Source organism: Rhyacophila brunnea, unplaced genomic scaffold, assembly GCF_057557595.1.
Source record: "Rhyacophila brunnea isolate RB1 unplaced genomic scaffold, BYU_Rbru_1.0 scaffold_20, whole genome shotgun sequence".
NCBI classification, from domain to species: domain Eukaryota; kingdom Metazoa; phylum Arthropoda; class Insecta; order Trichoptera; family Rhyacophilidae; genus Rhyacophila; species Rhyacophila brunnea.
Window position 1 is genome coordinate 29,396,834 of NW_028232860.1, and position 20,423 is coordinate 29,417,256.

Here is a 20,423-nt window from a genome sequence, read left to right on the forward strand (position 1 = left end):
GTTTAAACTTTAAAAAAATCGGTGTGTGTACTTATGTACGCGCGTTAGAAGTAATACTTCTTTAGCGTAGGTAACAAAATTCAAAATTCACATCAACCAAAAATATTCAAACAGTTAGAAAATAGTTTTCACATAAACTAAATATGTAATACCAAACAAAAGTAATGTACATATCACACTTAAAAATATTAAGCTTAGTTTTGACAGCTAATCACATAAAAAGGAGTAGGTACAATTCACAACGCGAAAGAATATTTTTCATCAAGCAAAATAATCCATCTCCTTATTCTATGGTCACTATGGTCGGCTATGATCACATCATTGCGCGAGACGTCATGTTTCAGATCTGTCAAATAATAAAGTATGATATTAGATAGAATTGAATAGCCCCATATAAATAAAAACTAGAATAAAGGAGGGCCGCTTATTGGAGTGCCGCTGGTTTATTTCTAGACACTTTAAATTATATCACTAAATAAATTATTTAATTATTTCTCGTTTGTTTTTATTTTATTTTGGCCAACAATAATAAATTCGCTGCTTAGGTAACGGAATAATTCTAAACTATATAATATTGGCGGCTTTCGTGGTGCAGTGCGTAAGGCGCTTGCCTTCCACCCGAGAGTTCTGGGTTCGATTCTCGGTCAGGACACAATATTTATGTGTTTTTCTCAAAGCCCGGGTGTTTGTGATTGTTCAAAATTACTAACAACCACCTTGTACGAAAAAGCAAGGACATGGTTACATATTAATAATTCAAAAAAAAACTATATAATATTATACTGTATCACTAATCGTCACGATTGCATTATTATACTGTGGCGTAAAGGAAGTGCGTTCGGCTGATAACCGAACAATCGTGGTTCGAATCCAATCGAGTGCGATTTTTTTCGTGTGAAAAAATAAATTATGATGTAACATGTCACACGCCAAAAATACACTCTGATCTGATTTTCCAATCGCGCCTAAAGAAGTATATCTTCAAAAAAATACCAGGAAGAGGTTAAAAATGTGACTCAGAATTTCTCAAATTCCCTTCACTTTTTTGAAAAAAAAAATATTTATGCATTTTTAACCGAGGACACTGCGTACTATAATTTTTGGGACCATGTATTATAGTATTCGGTGTCAAAAAGATGGCAGTACAGCTAACCGTCAGAATCATTTGCTAAAACAAACCGATATAATAATGTTATTCGGGTGACAGTCGCACGTATACGCGTATTGCGCAAGCGCAAGTTTGCGGTACGCACCGTTTTTATTTACCATTGCAGCGGTGTATGTGCACTAGCTTCGTTTAACATAATAAATTATTAATGTACCAATAAAACAGGAAATTGTTTAGTCCAGTATTAGGTGTAATAAATTTTGGTACTGACAATAATAATTAATACAAGCGCAGCAGCCTATTATTAAATTTGACCTTTATTAATTTTTAAGTATATTGTCTATGATTCATTTGACATAGATTTTGATACGTTTCTGAATTCTGACGGATCTGTTGACAGAAGACAGAATTCACGATCACGTCAATCATCTGAACCAGCTGATGAACCGATTCAATGTGTCAGCGAGCGATGCCAACGTCAAATCACGATAAAATTGGTTCCATGTATTTATATTTAATGTGTTTGATATGGAAGCTAAATTATTAGAATATCGAAACAGAAAACGAAGAGAGGCTTTTGTACAAACAGCAAAAGATAAACTTGCAAGCTTGGTCGCTTTCGATTTCACCCAAGAAATGAATACCGTCGAAATTCCAGATGACAATACTCCTGTGAGTACTTAATAATACTTGAAATGATTATCTTGTCTATTTTAATTGAGTGTAGGCGTCGACTGTGTTGTAGCTTTGTTTTACAGCATATGCTGTGAGGCCGCAAGTCATCATATCGTGTTGAGCGATTACGTCCCCTAAATATTTCGTGTTGTATAGGGCGAACGTTGGTAAACTTATGAATGATAGGTATATTTTCAAATTTATCTATAGGTACTTACTACTATCTCGTCAATAATTTTTAGACCATCGGAAATGGAATTAATGTAGTAATAAGTAATTCAAAAATCAGGCTAAAACATGAGCAGACGAATGAGTCTTCTTCTGTTACCGCGCAGCCATCTGGCGTCTTAGTACTGGTGAATTCTCTTTGTGACCATGTATATAAGTAATATTACTTAATATCCTCATACTCTCCAGATTATTTCAACATGAATGGCATAAAACCAGTTTCTCTTATTCTTCTGCAGATTAATGAATTTTTTTTTAGATATCTTTTCGGAATATTAAGACCAATTTTTAATGTGAATCGGTTGGAGGATACAAAAGGGGGAAAGGGATGTTTTCTTGGTTGTTTGTTATTATTTTTGGCTTGCGTGTTTTTACTATTTTTTTCATTGAAACCTAATGTGATAAAAAACGACTGTGTATTGAGATATCTTGCCTCTTATCGACATCGACCCCCGTCTACGGTACTGTTAATGAAGGCTGACATTTTTAAAAAGATACGTTCGGCATGACTCCATTCAAAGCTGACTGCTTTTAAAAAGGGTGACAGAGATACATCGGCATTCCAGTTATCGATCGGTTCATTCTTTTTGCAGCTATTGCCGATGTCAGGTGAAACCGCGGAGCGAGCGGCCAGCCCCGCCCTCTCGTCCGACAATGAATCGGAAGAGGCGAGCGGGGACGGCGAGTCTCTCTACGCCAGGATTTCGAGGACCTCCTTCATAGTGATGTCCTTTGTGCTGTGGTTCGTGGTGCTGCTCATCTTCATCCAGATGGAGTTCGCCGCCATCTACTTGATCGTGTCGGCGCTGGTGGGGATCTTCGCCAACACTCGGACGCGTCCAAGGAAGCCGGGCGAGATCTCAGCGTACAGCGTCTTCAACAAAAACTGCGAGAAAATCGACGGCACCTTCACGGCCGAGCAGCTAGAAAAGCAATTGCTGTACGGTCCCGCCGGCTTCAGATAGCCGCTCGTCCGCTCTCAGAGATTCAATCTCGCATAGTGATAATAATAATAATATTCCAATAAATAAATTTGTAGACCCCGGTGAATACGAGCGTGCAATAGTTTGAATTTTGGCAAGCGATCGAATCAAAAGCAAATATTGAAGCGGACGCCGCACTATCATTAGTGTGACAGGAATAAGATAAAAATAAGTCAATTTACAAAGAATAGTGTATGTACTCTTGTCTCTAAAAATATCAATATTGTAAAGTATAATATTACATAATAATGAATATGTCACGCGATATTCATGTAAAGATGTAATGTAACCTACATTGTTAAGATAATTATTAAGTATAAGATGAAAAATAAAGTCATAATATTTTTAATATAAAACAAAGCCTAATTTAATCATCTTATTTCACATTAGCCTCGAAAAATCACTACACAGCACATCACGACAAATGCTAATGGATTGAAATATATTTTCCGATATTACATCAAACCCATACAAGAGTGAAATAAATGTCAACGTACATTGATAATTTTACTCCCCCACCTCCGAGACGTCGATCGTCCACCTGTGGAAGCACCAGGCAAGATATGAGACATACAAAACATGTTGATGCTGGAGAAAACCTTCTTGTATAAAGATAGAGCCTAAACATATGAAAGTGACGGTAAAAAGGACCACTAATTTTCATGCAAACTGAGGGCTGGCAGAATCGCATTCATTTTATTTTACATACGAAAGTAGTAAGTACTCGGTCAAACCGGAACTCGCTTCAGTAATTTTTAAGATAATCACAGAAGGGTAAGGGTCCATCCGGAAAAAGATGCAACATCCTTAAGGCATATACTTTTTTTTTTCATTTACACCGTCACTGGCGACTTGATTATATTATCATGGAGGAGGAACTTTACTTGCCGAGGGGCGTCTGTTACTCACTAATGGCTAACAGCCAAATGGAGGTTGAATTTACAATGGTTGCATATCGTCATGTAATTTCTGCAACTGTGTATCTCAAAAATCACAACAATACAGGAGAGACAAACATTATGCCCTCGGTTTTCAACTCAGAAATCTTAATTTGCTTTCTAAAAAATATCAATTTTGTATAAATACAGATATTTTCATGTACATTATGTTATTATTACCACGTTTTTCTTAACTCGTATTCTTGTTTGTCCGGTGGTTGTTTATCCATTACAAATCTTGCAATCGATTTTTAACTAACTTCCCGACTAGCTAGACATTTGAAACTTTTAGAATATATCAGAACACAATGCCAATGCATTGCAATAATACTTTTAGCCATCTTTAAGTAGAATTGAATTCATTTTCAGTTAATTCTGTTTTTTGTATGAAAAGTTATTTCGGAAGAAATCCATAATCCAATCCACTATTATTGGTTGCTAAGGGGGTGGTCCTAGCAACTAAATTATTAATATATAGTGTGTTACTATGGAAATCAAAATGACATTTCAGTATTCTATATTATTGTTTGTTTGTTGCAAAATAGCAAAAAAATGATTTGACAATTGCGTTATTTGTCCTAAATTATTAATACATACAATTGTCAAGTTTATATGATTCAACAGAAAATTTAAAAACCTGGTATATAAAAAGTTCTTTTTATCTTGAAATTATTTTACTTCAAGTTTTGTGTTTTATGAGTATTTCATTAAGAGAGTTTGCAGTCTTTTATTTTGATCATAAATTCATAGTTACGAGTTAATGTAAAAAGGTTCTTTTGAATGAGTTTCGTTTATTACTCCTAATTAATTATGACATATCATTTCACTATTTAACAGATTGTATAAATTATAATATTTAGAATAACAAATGTGGTGGAGTATAATAATCTAGTATAAAATAAGGTTTCAAAATTTAAAAAAATAAATCAATACAGAATATATTCATTACTTATCCTTCAAATCTTCATAGAACTTGTGATAATCCCTAGGAATGACGTGTCCTGAATTTATGGGGGGGATAGGGGTAAGATATAACAATAGAAGACAACTTGACATTGGGGATGCTCTTTCCACTGATGGTTGAAAGTAACTTGTAATTTGTGTCATGTAACTATGTACTGGTATATTTAATTACTTGTATGCTTAATTTGACAATGCAAAGGTCTCTTTCTCCATTTCCTGGCCTAACTAATTGATGATTCGTGTTAAGCTTGAGTAAGTTTTGTCAAAGCATTTAATTTTATATTTACCGTGTCCCAATTTTGCTCCTTTAATTATTTTCACGTAACCCGCAGGCGCATTCAATTCCTTATTTTTTTCTTCCTTATATTGTAGCGCAGACTGACTCAACACTCCATAGACTAATATACTATATGCAACACTCCATTTGAGTTTGACCTGTCATCAGATATTTCTGGTAGATTGTCATGTGTTAATGGTGAAATAGTACATATTGTAGAGCAGGGGGGGGGCAAACTTTTTGGATGGAGGGCCAAATTCAAGAATTCAAAATGAGCGGCGGGCCGCAAGTAAAATACCATTTTTAGATAATATACACTATTTATTATCACGAAAAATAAACATTACAAAAAAAATTGTGAGAAGAATGAAACTGTTGTACATTTTTTAACATTTTTTTTTAATTCAGGTGTTAATTTTGTAGTTGATATTCTCAAAACTGCTTGTAAATGGGCATCGAAGATATTTGATCGTAAAGAATTTTTATTGAGGTTCATGATCGAAAATGTTTGTTCACATATATAGGTTGATCCAAAAATAACAAACATTTTTCTTGCATAATCTTTAAGTTGGTCGAATTTGTCTGATAAGGGCATTGTAAAATTTGAAGATTTCTTCACGACGTTGCAATTCTCTTAAATCAGTGTCACATTGCAGATCAATAATCTCAAGTTGTAGTTCTGTCGGTACACTATCAATATCTATTGAAAATGGATCGCGTACTATTGCTAAACAAATTTTAATCTTTTGTCAATATTTTTTAAAAAATATATAAAAGGGTTATTCGTAATCAGAAGTACAATATTAATGATGGCGGGTCGCAAAAAACACCCGGCGGGCCGCAGTTTGCCCCCCCCCCTGTTGTAGAGCATTAAAATACCTGGTCTTACCTTCACTATCTGTGAGGAAGTCAATCTCTCCTTTGTGCCAAACATAGCACATAATATTATTAATAGCCAAATTGTAAATTGTGCATCGGTGGCAACATAGAATAAATGATAAGGTGGCAACCTAATTTTTGTTTACAATGTAATAGCGCCTGTACACGCGCATGGATTTACTGGCAGCAATAGTGAGAGTTTTAAACTATCATGACAATAACTGTTTACACATAAAAGTGCTGACTGTCTCTCCAATTCATTGTGACCGAGACGCAATGTTGCCATTTTATGGTACTATTTGACAGGTAGTGAAAATCAGTCAACCTGAAAATTCATTCGTAGTTGGTTTTTATGGTGGCAGGTTTGTCACTGTCGATCTACTGCGCAGGCGCAGATCGAGAACTTAATACTGTCGCATGAAAATTTAGAAGGTTCCAAACATTTTTGATTCATGCATGCAATCTTGCCAACTGCAGGATAATACATATTTACCCATACGTTTTGTTGTTATGGCCGCGATAATACTTACTGTCAACAGTAAATCCATGCACGTGTAAACGGGGTATAATGCCCCTGCCCCCGTATGAGAGTATGGTGCGAGTCGCATCGCCTGCAGATCAGCAGAGAAGGTGAAATGTGGTTTTGATAGTCGGCCTGGTCTATGTTTTTTTAATTTATAAGCTAAACCTTTGCGCATCGATCTTACTCGGTTGGTAATGACTGATTTTTAGGAGGTGGATTTGTTTAAAAAACGATTTATATTTTAGAATATCATCCTTTGTTCTTCCGGTATGCTTTTCGAAAGATCTGTAAACTTCTCAATCGTTTCTTCTCAATACAAATGACTCGAATTACTTCGCTGACAATGCGGAGACATCTCCGATTGATTTTTTAAAAAAGCTTCTGCATCTTTCTATTATATTTTTGTTATTTTTTCTTTGCAACTCCGTGGGCGTCTGTCGTATTTTCTGTCACTTGTAGACTAGTCTCAGTAATTCATCGCTGTAATAGTGTAAACTAGACGCTCCCGTAGACTTTGAACTCTCCACTGAAATAAAGTATATATTTTTAATAAAAAATAATATTATTGAATAAAAAATAATTTGATTAACCTTTCTCAAATTGTCTGCGATTTTTTTACTGTCTCAATTTGTCTGTATGAGCATGAGCGTTACATAACACAAAGGGTTTTTTGAAATAGTAAAAACAGTTTATTGTATATTTGTTTTAATCTTTGGTTAAATAATACCAATTATTATATTAATACATACAATGTCATACATATTATTATGCAATCATTGAATAATAAAGTGATTTTGATACACCTTGAATAGTGAACATGCTAAACGTAAAATTCCATTGATAAATTTGTAAATATAGGTAACATCAGGAATTACTTCCATATAAAAATCCTTTCGTACGAAAGACATCCGCCAACGATCAATCGACCGCTTATCACATTTATATTGCATAATATATTATTTATTTTCACGCATCATTTTTAAAACGATGCAACTGAATTCTCCTTTCTCAGTGCAGTCTGCAGTCTGCGGTCGCAATTTCTTTTTCTTAAACGAATGCTTATACACAAATATTGTCACTATACTACGTGAGAAATTCTTTCTTTGGTACTCAATACAGAATCACATAATATAAATTAATTTCTCTGCTAGACACATATCAATTAAATCATTATCAATCATTAAACAATAAGTTTATAAAGGACATAATATTGTGTACTTATACTTATGCAGACTAGCCTTTTTTTGTTACAGGATAATTAATAATTATAAAGAATAATCCATAATCAATGTCATAGCTGTTCTGTACATAATCTGACCATTATAAAGATAATTATTGTGGCACTCATTAAATTTTATATTGAATGTACTTTGTTTAATGCTTTTCTAATTATCTGAGTGGATTCGCCGATTCCCACTGACCGTCTAGCGCCATCGAAATGTGATGCGACTTTGAATGTGTTGTTAGCGAAAAAGAAAAGTTCTTATTATTGCCAGACTTGACGAATCGACGACTCAATGATTACTGAAAACGACTAGAAAATATCCACATTTCTTCATTATTTAAATATACAATATGAAACAAAAATATGCTTAGTAAATACAATGAGCGACTTCCCCAAAACATCTACAATAGTTTCCGGTGACATTTGAATTAAGAAAATATGAGAAAAGACTGTTCAGTGTAGCCACAGAGCTGACCATTTTGGTATACTTATAATTTTGAACACTCGCAACCGTTGACTTATCATATAGGATAGGTTTTTAGATGAATTCACATAGATTTGATGCGTACACAATTTCTGACAGTTCATAAGGCAATAGGGGGCCGTCATCGGTCAGCTTATCGGTATTAGGCGGCATGCAGTGAATGAGGTTTTGGCCGGTCAGTGTGTATCAGTTTTCAGCCGATGTGATTTTATATCAGGCGGACCCAAACCGAATGAACCAAAAATTTTTGGGAAATTTTAACCCACGTCGCCCACAACACAATGAACATTATGAGCCAATTAAAACAAACGTCACGAGGATCTGATCGGTAGCTAAATTGTTTCATATAATAGTCATATATTATTTACAATCGGCAAGTCATTTTATGTGGTATAGTCATAGTGAAAATTTTACTGTGATTTACTTTCAAATTGAGATTGGGGGAGAATTATGTGATTTTCATTTCTGTTTCAAATTCCGTAATGTATTAAAATGTACATCTGGTTCGGTGGTATTCCCGAGCGACCGGTTAATTTTCATGTAAAAAAAAAAGGTTTCAAGTCCATATAACGAGTGTCCGTTAAAGGGGAGTTAAGTGTGCACCGCTACTTTATGCCAAATGAGGTCAGATTAAGGCAGATGCACATAAAGGCTCCAAAGGAAAGCTGATTTGAGACTACAGTAGAAACCGTGTTGATGTAAGTATGTTTGTCCTTAAATATTTTCGATTACACACTTGCTACTTAAAATAGATTCTATGTTAAACATACAAGAGAGTCGCACCGTCGGCAAACTTTTTTTTGTTCAGCGGCATTGACTTTTTAAAATATTTTATTACCATTACTGTGTTATGATGGAGTCTTAGTTAATAATAATAACGACTGTATGACACAACAATAAAAATGCTGGTTTCATAACGTGTGTGTGTGTGTGCTTCAATTATATAAAATAATTATACCTACTGTATTTGAATTAACGAGGATTCACATTAGTCATTGGTTACTTCGATTCACACGTGTAATTAGAGGCATAAAGTGGTGACTTTACTTATGACATTGATTTTACTTGAGTGAGTGAGTGTGAGGATTGCACTAGTTTTCATCCATTTTGGCTGAAATATTCCAATGCAATAATTATTGTGCCTTCAACAAATATGCAACTGCTCATCGAATGGTTAAGATTTTGTAAGAATTCATTTTTCTTTTAATGTTTAGCAGTAACTTTGAACAAATGAGAGCTCTGGAAACAAAAATGGCAGTTTCCATTCTCGCAAAATGTTGGAAAGTCATTGAAGATGTCTTAATTCGTCTGATAAAAACTATTCTAATATGTTATTTTTTATCAGTAGAATACTCTGTTTAGAAGATATACATATAAGAAAGAAATTATTATATATTTTTGTTGTCGTGCCAACATTTTACGAAAATAGAAACTGCCGTTTTTGTTTCAATGGTCCTCTGATGCGGTGCAATCACCGCATAAGCGGGAAAACCACAGCAATCGTATAAATAAAATCACACCATAAGAAGTTGATCAAAACAATGTTTTCCTAAATTTCTGGCTAGTTATTGTCACATCGTGATTTATACTTTTTTGGGCCCTTCCATAATAATCGAATTAAAGTTATTAATATTGTACCGTTATGCTTCCTCTTCACAATGCCCTAAGTAAAACGAATGTTGGCCACACGACAGTACATTCGCCTCTCATGGGCCGTTATAAAGAGGGAGCATTAGGTATTTCAATTAACAAATATTTTTAATTAATTGTGTAACGGTCCCTATGCTTTTTGAGCGACAGTCCACATTACGATATTGTAAGTAGTATATAAGATCAAAAAACATATTATTTTATTTTTATTATTTCTATCTATACATAATAATACGCTTTGTGAAAGGAAATACATAGATAATTAAAAGCATTTAACCTAAGCATCAGCTAAGGGCACCAGTTTGGTCCTGATGTAGAGTAAAAATGATCAGGTGAAATGGCACAAATAAATTAATCGGTATATAATATATATTATATACACAGAATACATGTCGCACCCGGGGAATAATAGTGGCACAAGTCCAAATTTGTAATTTTATAGTTAAGTATGCAGAAATGTTCCTAGATATCATTTCTATCCGCACAAATAGCGGCATAATTCTTAAAAATATAATGGTGGCCTTAAAAGCATTTTTGTCATTATCATATTATAACATTTTATTTGAATTCGAGCAGAAATAGTGGGACAATGATCATTGTTCCATTGTTGTCTGTTGTGTGTTGGACAAATGGTTTCAGATATAGTTTTGTCACATGAAGTTCTTTATTCGCATAATATAACCACAACAGATAATGCTAGTAAAATAGTGTGTATTGAAACTGTCAACTCAGTAGTTGTATCGCATTTATCAGACAATAGAATTTTATTATGACGTGATGACTCATTTGCTTATTAATATATGATTCCTATTAATTCTATTGGACATGAAACTTGTCTCACATTGGTTTGAAAATCAACAAACCAATGCGAGACGAGTTTCGGTTTGAAAATCAACGCGAAGAAAACCAAATTAACCAATTGTTGAAAAAATATTTTTAAATTTTTAAATAACACCAAAATGAAATATTCAAACTGCTCTCCTGCGAAAACAAGTTTTTCGAGTTGTGCCACTATTAAACCCCGGGTGCGATGTCATAATTGGCTAACAATAAAACCGATCACCAAAATCAAAACGATTGTATGATTTAAAAATATATCATCGATGAAGGACCGCTTTTAAGAAACATAAATACTATCTTTTGATAATTTAAAATATAATTTAATGGAATGCTTCAGTTGAAGGTGGAAAATTTCTTTCTTCTTTCACTTCAGTTCACTTTTTTTATTTTTTAAAAATAAAAATAGTTTTATTGTTGCACAGTTGCAACAGTTTATACACCATATTACATCATCCTCCTGTCGCTTCGGAGAGATAACTTTTTCACCACAATTACTTTTAACTTTTAAAATCTTAACTTTACAACATTAGGTACTTAACCATAAGTAATCAATATTAAAATAAGTAGTCAACCCTACGAGAGCGAATAGTGAATGCAATCGATACATGAATCGTTTGCGATCTGTTTGAGTACATATGTGTTTTTGGTATGGAGTCGTAGATAGTTTGACGCGCATTCCCCGGTCTGGGTATTTTCACCGACAGACTGTCACTATTATTGAAATGAAACTTTTTTACACGCGACCAGCAAACTCTTGATAAGCGAAAAAATGCCCCCCCGGTGGGGCATAAACTGCCAAACTTATGTTCTAATATTGAGTTATATTTCCAGTTTAAGATTGGCGAAGATATCTTCTCTTTTATACTTCGTAATGTATAACACACCAACTTTTCCATTAACAGCTGGACTTGTGCAATTTTAAGGGACAATAATTACATACAACTATTTTAGAAGATGGGTTTCTTTAATTGCATGCCTTCTACGAGTCAGCAGACAAAGCGCGCAAAAATTTGATTATGGCAATTTCAATGATATCAAAACAGAAATTGCCAGTTTAAGTGTTTTCTTATTTTATCGAAATGAAAGAAACAATGGTACTGTTCGGTTAACAGGAATACAGCAGAAAACACATTTTGAAAATACCCGATATACTGGATTATTTGTTAGTTTGGGTTAGTTTAGGTTAGGTTAGATTAGATTAGGTTAGGTTTGGTTAGGTTAACCTAACAAATAATCCAGTTTATCGGCTATTTTCAAAATGTGTTTTCCGCTGTATTCCTGATAACCGAACTGTACCGAAACAATTTCTTCACTTCACCACCTACTTTAAAGTCCCACTCCGACATCTATCATGCGTGCCTTGCGCACACACACATTTTTTTAAAAGTAACAGTCTATATGTGGAATTTCTATATTAACGCGAATGTCTTTAAGTTACCATTACTATTGAATACTGAAAAAAATTTAATGAAAATAAAAATGACGTCCTTTATGAGATGGGAGAACGGAGAGAATTTTTCTAGCGTGGTGCGATCACGGAGTGACAATGTTATCGCGGGTGATGGAATGCGTGAACTGCTCGGTGGACGCGTCCCGAGAGGCCGGATACTAGCTCTTGGGGAAGAAGGTGGCCCGGTCGGGCAGGAAGCACAGGATGCTGAGGGCGATGATCATGTGCCATGCCGAGTGGACGATGTGGTAGTTGGCGTTGGTCTGCAGGAACGCGAAGCAGACAAGCCCCACAGCGGCAAGGAGCAGGCCGGCGGGCAAATAGGCCGCGAGGTATGCCCTCGCGGGGAACATCTTGCGCGACCGACGACATCGAACACCCCACGCCGCCCCCACCACGACCACCCCAACTGCCACCGGTACCAGAAACACCAGGAAAGCCTGCTTGTCGAGCTCCGTCCCAAAAGCGATGAGCACGGCGCCCACCACCTGCAAGAGGGAGGTGGCGCACGTGTCCAGCGACGCCATAGCCACCAGCGTGACCCAGAAGGAAAGCAGGCCGCAGAAGAAGTCGCTATACTGCAGCACTCCTAGCCGTACGATGCACAGGCCATAGTCGGCGTCACTGACGTCGCACGCATGGTAGAATGTGGAGAAGAACATGGTGAAAAAGTATACGGCTGCCTCCGTGTAGTAGCGCCTCCTGATGGCAAAGTACACGGCCGGGATGAACAGGAGATTGCTCAGCGTCAGGAAAAGGGTGGAGGTCAGCACCTGTCGGCCCGGAGTCACATTAGACGCATCGGAGCAGTCCCATCCAGCATAGCCCCCCCGACACTTGCAGGATGAGAATAGGATTCCTCCGGAGGAGTAGTAGTTGCAGGCTCCGTTGCGGCCACACTTTCCCCCCATACAGGGGGCGGACGCCGCCGAGAACACCACACTGACATTGCACCTGTTTGAGCCCGCCGTTTCTCCTGCCACCTCCTTGACTGAGACACCCTCAGGACCCACCAGGTACTCGGTGGTATTACCAGGACGCGTGGTGCACGGGCAAACGGTCTCCGCATCACAGAACAGCCGTAGCGTGACATACCATACGCCCGTCTCTGGGTAGGGGAAGTGGACAATTTCAGATACAGATTCGGAATCCGTGCTGTTGAGAACCACAGTAGCGGGTCGGAGGCTTTCGTTGTAGCGACATGATCCATTGGTGGTCGGCTCATGCGGCGATCCCTCACTGGCGCACACTACCACCTTGAAGAATCGATCGTCCTCTGTGAAGATGTACCGGGACGCGTTGTCCTTATCACGTTGGTACCCCGCATAATACTTGAAGTCCATCTTGAGTGTGGCACCCAGGCTGAGTGTGCCGCCAATGTCCTGCACAGGGTGCACTCGGAACCGTAAGATGGCCGTCTCACCGGATGTCAGATTCAACAGGGCGGGGGTGTGCTCATCTGCATCGGGAGGGAGGCTGTACTCGAACGTGAAGTATTCGGTTTTGGTGTCTCTTACGAGTTCGCGGGGAGATCTCTTGTCGACTGTTGTCGCGTTAGTTTCCACGTTGTTTTCTTTCAGATCGCACGCTTCCGGTTCGCCAGTCTCCCGGGACCATCGTCGGTCTAATCCGTAGGTTACTTCCATGTAATGCCACTCTTTTGGGTGCGGAGAAAAATTCAACGAGGATGATACGGTATTCGAACCATGGAGGGCAACAGCGCATTCTAGAATCCGATTGTTCACATCTGGGATGGACCTCGCTTGGATTCTCACAATGGCCCGGGTGCAGCGGTCGCACATCGATGTCAACTGAAGGAGGAGAGAGCGATCACTCAATTCGCCGTCCAGGTAGAATTTGAATATTTCTCTCTTCAAGATTGCAGTGTCGATGAGTCGAACTTCCAATTTTTCGTCGGCCTCGATGATCATCACGCGAGCTTTTTTAATTCGCATGTCGGCATATAGAAGTGTGTCGCAGTCCGCTGTGATTCCTGCAAATTGGAGATTACAATAAAGCAGTGTTTCCCGACTTGATCCATTTAACATGGAATTACCATTTTCTTTCCTGAGCAGAGAATATTGGTCTCCCAGCAGAATGCAGGTTGTATTAACGATATTTGAACTGTTTGGGGCTATAAACACGTTTGAACGATATTTAAGAAAAGCACTAAGTCGCAACACTAATTTCATTAAAAAAGGACTTGGATGGATTCTTAGATAGATCTTATCTATAGGTCTTCTATGTTGGGAATTGTCGCCGCCGCTGATTCAGTACATTGACATCTACAATATTTTAATATAATGGTTGCACGGGACATGATATGTAGACCATAGTTTCTTAACCGGTGGTCTGCGAAGATTTTTGGGTGGGCTGCAAAAATTTTTTGCAGTTCAAAAATAGTTATCTAGAAAGCCAACATTTGAAGTGGGTTGTATTATATTTCAATGTTGATGGTCTGCAAAATATTTTATGATTTTTTTGTGGTCCGCGGATGTAAAAAGATAAAGAAACATTGATGTGGATGACTAATAAAGATAGTGTGGAGCATTTGAAAAAGGATGCATTCTAATTGTAATATATTGTTTAAAGTAAGGAAGCGCCTCACCCTGCTGTTCGATCTTGTCCGAGTCAGGGTCCGTCCATCTGATAAAGGCAATGCCGTACCAGTCTCCGGGGATGGGATTCTTTATCGAAATAGAATTGTTGCTCTTGTCAGACTTGATGAGAAATGAGGTGATCGGATTCCTCAATTTGTTGTCTACGTAGTCTTGCGGAAAGGAGATGTTCTGCGGACTCACCACGGGAAAGCCCCTAGCTTTTATGTGGATATCAATATCTCGAGGTTCACACTTCCCACCTGTGAAATATATTATTATTGTTATAGAAATGTTATGTTCCATGTTAGCCGAGTGAGTCGATTCTGCAGTAAAATGTATATGCAGTCGATTACTGCGTAGGTACACGTGTCGCTTTAAAAGGAATGATGGGCTAAGAGTGTGGGCTCTCGTCACATCTAAGGCGAAGAAGCAACATTCGACTCGCGACGGATGACTCGGCATGGCCTGCCCTTTCTTTAATCCGAACGCAGGCTGTATATTATGGTGGAGCTGCGTGATGTCAGATGTACAGTAGAATAGCTCAAACTTTATGATCACAAAGAAAGATTCTCACCTAAAATATTCATTTTTTCTTCGTGAGCGATGAATGTAAACTGGGCTTCCTCCACATCTTCCGGCATGGGATAAAATAAAATAGACACGTCTCGGTAGAAGGTGTACTTGTAGACGGTCGTCAGAGGTATTCTCGTCACGAGGGAGTAATCGCCGAGGTCCCTCTTGGTCAGCCGCGGGATCCAATCGTCCTCTTTGAACGGAGATCTCGCGTCGGAGTCGCCCGCGAACAAAATCAATACGAAAATAAAATGTTTGCGGGCGCACATCTTGCGTCCTCTGTTCCCTTTCGACTCGGTATCTAATTCGTCATTATCACCATCTGAAACGTCACAGTTAGCGAATCCGTAATGTCAAAATTCCAGTTTAAGCATTCCCTTTTTTAAAGAACCGATTTATTAATAAAATTACTTAGTTAAAATATTTTAATCTTCAGGGCAAACTCGGCAAGCACGAATCGATAGATTTAATACAGATTAAAACTTCCACTTACTGCAGCGCAAATTAGATACAACTGATAAAACGAAGATAAGCTGAGCCCACACCGGAAAAACATTGTTATCAAAATCGATTCCAGCCAATTCAAAATGTGTGATTGTTTTTCATTGCAGTTGTCAGTGTCAACCGTGTTGCCAGTTGCCACTTGCCAGACTAATTAAAAAATAAACTAAAACCAAAGCGGTCTCCAACACTCATCATTTTGTCGGTATTCGTAGAAGAATAATTTTATTATTAGTACTAGCATCACTGAAGTACCTGTCTAGGTATAATTAATATATATTTTAAATAGGTTTTACACACGTCGATTTACGATGTTCTTCTATTGAATAAACCGATATATTTTATGTTGGTCTTATTCAATTATGTGCGATATTTCAAAAAATTAATAACAGTAGGTGGGTTAGTCATACATTTTAATAAATGGTAGGTATTTACCAAAGAGATTGGACATCTCTTTGGTACCTATTTACCTATATTTCATACTGTCAAAACTGGTAACATTGCCCTTCCATGGTAACTTTATGCCGGCGCTCCATTGGCACGCAAGTCAGACGATTTACAGTCTTCGGACTTTTTTTTCGCGTGGAGCACCCCAGGTCTGCGGACTTTTTAATCCGCAGACCAGGCTCGTTGGATTTCAAACATGTTTGATATTTTACCTCCGAGTTGCCAGACTTCGTCCGTCGATCGCAATGCAAATTTGATTTAACATTAATACGCAATCATTCGGACCGCAAAAAAATCTGTAATTGTTTTAAACATTTTCATTGATTTATTTGTTAATTTACACATTATAAAATGAGAGATTTACCAATTATTTTTTTATTTTTATTTATGAAATTCATAAAAGAAAACGTATATCTTGTGTTGTTTTCACTGCTATATTATTTTACGCAAGTCTACATATAAATAACACAAAATTATAGGGTTATCAGAAGACATTACGATAATCGCAATTTTTGACTTTTGACAGCTCGACTTTTTTATTCGTTCATTGATCAGTAGCAGGGCATAGACAAATCGGACGATTTATTGTCCTCGGACTTTTGGCTCGCCAATGGAGCGCTGGCATTACCCAGATCGGACAAAAAAGTGATTTTACCCGACAAGGCATCTTCAAATAAAGTCGACCAAATATCTATGGCAAAATATATTTGTTTACTTGATACACTGATACCATTTCCCCCGCTAACTTTATCCTACTCTGAAGTAAACTACTGTTTTGGTGTCCGTCTGCTCTTGTGTCAAACTTTTGATTATACATCTAAACTATGGAAGTCAGGTGAGTAAAACGTTGAGTGTGTTGTAAAATATATAACTGAGATCACAATTACAATTTAATTATTGCATTTTTCGAAGGTATAGCCTATATTTTCTTCTTGGGCAATCTTACCAATAGTTCCAAAGCACTATGATGGATGCCCTTTCCCGCCGAAAAAGCATGTTAGGGTTATCAAAAAAACATCCTTGTTGATGCCAACTATATATTTTTAAGTAATAGTGCAATAGTGTAGATTGGTTAGCCAATGTTTATGAATGTGTTTGCAATGAATTAGATTCTACTATTTACTTTATTAATTATGCTTTATTTTCCAAATGGAAGTCATAACACCAGCCGCGAATAAGATGAAAAGAGAACGCAGAAAACTAGGAGCGAGACCATAAAATAACTAAAACTCTGAAACGCTGTGTATTGCAACGGAACTGGTTGCAAGTAAAAATATGACGTCCCGTGATACAGAAACACAATTATTCAGAATCCCCGTAAAACTATTCTAAATTTATAGTCAATACGCCGAAAGAAATCAATCATGTTATGACAAATCAAATTTCAAATCAAATTTATTTATTTTACATATAATGAACATAACAAATTACAAATTCAAAACGTTCACGACATGACATAAAATAAGTGTTAATACATAATTTTTAGCTAACCGGCAACCGTGGAGTTTCCACTCTCGACACCCATTCTTTTATGAATGAGTGAAGTGGCCAGTTATCCGCCCTCAAAACAGTGTCCGTGACATCAGAAGGGATACCTACCTTGAAGGATGCGTAGTCCCCCCTTGATTTAATTTTCACGACTGTGAAATCAGCGGTACATAACTTATTTAAATAGGTTAAAACATCAGCCGTTGTTGTATCTCTGTGAAGCGGGCAGATGTGATACTGTTTCACAACAGTTTTCGCTCGTCCAGCGAGGTTTCCCTGAACCGCGATACGCCGCTTCCGTGCAACGGTGGCCCATCCATCAACAATCCTAGGCGTAGGTAAATCTTCAGCTGGTTTCGGTTGTGAGGCCTCGTGTGACGATGAGGAATCCTCTTCTGGGGCGACTGCTGGAATAACCCCGAGTGTAGGATAATTTTCTATTTTTGTTTTAATTTTCGATTGCAACCGTGTCGTCCTCGCATAAGTTGGTGGCGGTGTCGATCTCGGTGCCGGCACAGGAGGCGAGAGCGAGAAGCAAACAGTGTCGTTCGCTCGCTCGTTCGCTAGTGCACGCGCTGCCGGTGTAGGCGATGTCGCTGGCAACGGTACGTCTACTACAATTGCACTGGGCTTAATTGCACTTTTAAATGACACTGATTTATTTTTATAAATTTGGTGATCAGTTAGAGTTTTTTCAATTGATTCTACCTTTTTTAACAAAATGGCAATCATTTCAGACTGCTGTCTTATAACACACAACAAATCCACATTTTCCATGGTATTACCGATGTTTTTAGACATTGTAATTCAGTTTTATAAGTAAATTATTGAATTTAAACTTAGAGCGCAGTCTTGCACGTCTTGTCAGAATAGCGGCGTAATAGTAATAGGAGAGAACAAGCAGACGATTCAACAGATGATGAATTTAATGACAGTGACGCAGGTGATAAAAATGAGGAATGCTTAGTAAAAATATGCAATTCTAATAGTATTAAACCTGAGATGTAAGCATTGGTAAAGTTTTTAACTGTCAAAAGCGAAAAATTCAATATGGGTCAAATTTTAAAAGTTGCCGAAAACAGTGCAACTGCAATTTTTTTAAGAAAGAAACCAAATACTGAAACATTTTTTGGCCCAGAGTTGAGGATATTTCGGTTGTTAATATAGGTATTTGACATTGTGAAAATTATGCCAGTACCTCAGATTCGGAGGGGTCTATTAAAATTTCAAATAAACATGTCAAAATATAAAATATTGTTATTGCATGTTGTTATTGCAAAATGTTATTGTTTGATTTTCAGCTAAACTAATATAATTTTAAGTTTTTGTATGTCCCCTATAATTTGTACCTAATTCTTTTTTCAAAAAAGGTTTAATAAATCTGAAAAAATAACACACTATCATTTTTATTTTTTGCCAACCTTGTGATGTTTTGGACATTTGTATGAAAAGTTTCAAAGTACCTTTGGTAACTTTACCCAAGATGGATTTTTAAGAATACCACTCTGAATTTAATGGTAATATAAGTTACCACGTAAACTAGACCCTGCACAAAATCGACTATTTTAAATAAATAGCCATAAGTCTTGAAATAGCACATTAAATAGTGGCGGGCAAAGTTACCCAAAGCTTGGCTTATTTTGCCCATTTTCAAAAAATGGTATTATGGCACGATAATAGTATAAAAAAAACAGTTTTTCATGCAATAACATGTAAACAATCAGTCAAACTTCATACCTAGCTGTTTACCAATATACATCACTATATGAAAATGTGTCGATAAATAACTTTTTATCAAGAAGCGGGCAATGTTACCAGTTTTGACGGTAGTCAAAAGTATTTACTAATTTTTGGCATCAGTGTTGATTTTTGTTTTGTAAAAGGAATTTTTAGCTGGCAACACCGATTAGTCTATGGTTCCAGCCTTTCTGTTTGAGATAATGAAAATTGCGTTTGGTTCTCTATTCCTTTTCATGCAAGCACAGTGTTGCCAACCGTACTATAATTATAGTATTTGTACTATAATTTTGGTCCGCGTACTATGTACGATATAAAATAGGTATAGTACGGCCAAAATACTATAATTTTGAAAATCGTACTATAATTTTATATAAAAGTACTATAATTCTGCATTTGCCATTTCGCAATCGAGTGGTCTGAAAATTTGGGAACGTGCGGCCCGCGGCGAAATATTTTTCCTAAAAAAAACAAGCCGACCATGAAAATTTGGGAACCTGCGGCCCGCGACGAAATATCTTCCTTAAAAAAAACGAGCCGACCATGAAAAATTGGGAACCTGCGGCCCGCGAAGAAATATTTTTTCTAAAAAAAACGAGCCGACTATGAAAAATTGGGAAAATTTTCATTTTCAAGAGATGACAACGCGTACTATATTTTATCCCCAAATACTATAATTTTGGAGGCTCTATACTATAATTCCACTTTCAAAATATGGCAACACTGTGCAAGCATCAAAACATTCTCTGACCGTCAGAAGCAGAGATTGAAGACTGGGCGATTGGTCACCGTCCAATCTTTTTGATCAGAAACGTCAAACCACTTGCCTGATAACTTTCCAGACAGGACTTAAC

General features: G+C 37.0%; 2 protein-coding genes across 3 annotated transcripts; one reads left to right on the forward strand and one right to left on the reverse strand.

Moving 5' to 3' along the window:
• Nucleotides 1-1,500: 1,500 nt before the first annotated feature.
• Saysd1 (SAYSVFN motif domain containing 1) lies at nucleotides 1,501-3,365 on the forward strand. The gene is made up of 2 exons (XM_085947956.1): nucleotides 1,501-1,780; nucleotides 2,605-3,365. Exons 1-2 carry the CDS (start codon nucleotides 1,637-1,639, stop codon nucleotides 2,974-2,976), a joined length of 516 nt encoding a protein of 171 aa, XP_085804082.1. The 5' UTR covers nucleotides 1,501-1,636; the 3' UTR covers nucleotides 2,977-3,365.
• A 3,629-nt stretch (nucleotides 3,366-6,994) lies between these two features.
• Nucleotides 6,995-16,218, reverse strand: LOC147071506 (post-GPI attachment to proteins factor 6). Of its 2 annotated transcripts, XM_085948157.1 has the most exons (4): nucleotides 15,890-16,218; nucleotides 15,398-15,718; nucleotides 14,832-15,083; nucleotides 6,995-14,216 (listed from the first exon to the last, which is right to left on the reverse strand). In XM_085948157.1, the coding sequence occupies exons 2-4, from the start codon at nucleotides 15,663-15,665 to the stop codon at nucleotides 12,382-12,384; spliced, it is 2,355 nt and encodes a 784-aa protein (XP_085804283.1). In that variant the 5' UTR covers nucleotides 15,666-15,718; nucleotides 15,890-16,218; the 3' UTR covers nucleotides 6,995-12,381. The 2 variants fall into 2 exon arrangements, with proteins under 2 accessions (XP_085804283.1, XP_085804282.1); XM_085948156.1 differs by having other exon boundaries at nucleotides 15,398-16,218.
• Between the last annotated feature and the right edge of the window lie 4,205 nt (nucleotides 16,219-20,423).

What these genes read in the sequence shown, in the direction of transcription:
- LOC147071506 (XM_085948157.1), bottom strand. Translation starts at nt 15,665, where the DNA reads ATGTGCGCCCGCAAACATTTTATTTTCGTATTGATTTTGTTCGCGGGC. An exon ending in AGAAAAAATGAATATTTTAG is followed by an intron (nt 15,084 to 15,397) that starts GTGAGAATCTTT and finishes TATATTTCACAG; the next exon opens with GTGGGAAGTGTGAACCTCGA. An exon ending in GGACAAGATCGAACAGCAGG is followed by an intron (nt 14,217 to 14,831) that starts GTGAGGCGCTTC and finishes TCCAATTTGCAG; the next exon opens with GAATCACAGCGGACTGCGAC.
- Saysd1 (XM_085947956.1), top strand. Translation starts at nt 1,637, where the DNA reads ATGGAAGCTAAATTATTAGAATATCGAAACAGAAAACGAAGAGAGGCT. An exon ending in TTCCAGATGACAATACTCCT is followed by an intron (nt 1,781 to 2,604) that starts GTGAGTACTTAA and finishes TTCTTTTTGCAG; the next exon opens with CTATTGCCGATGTCAGGTGA.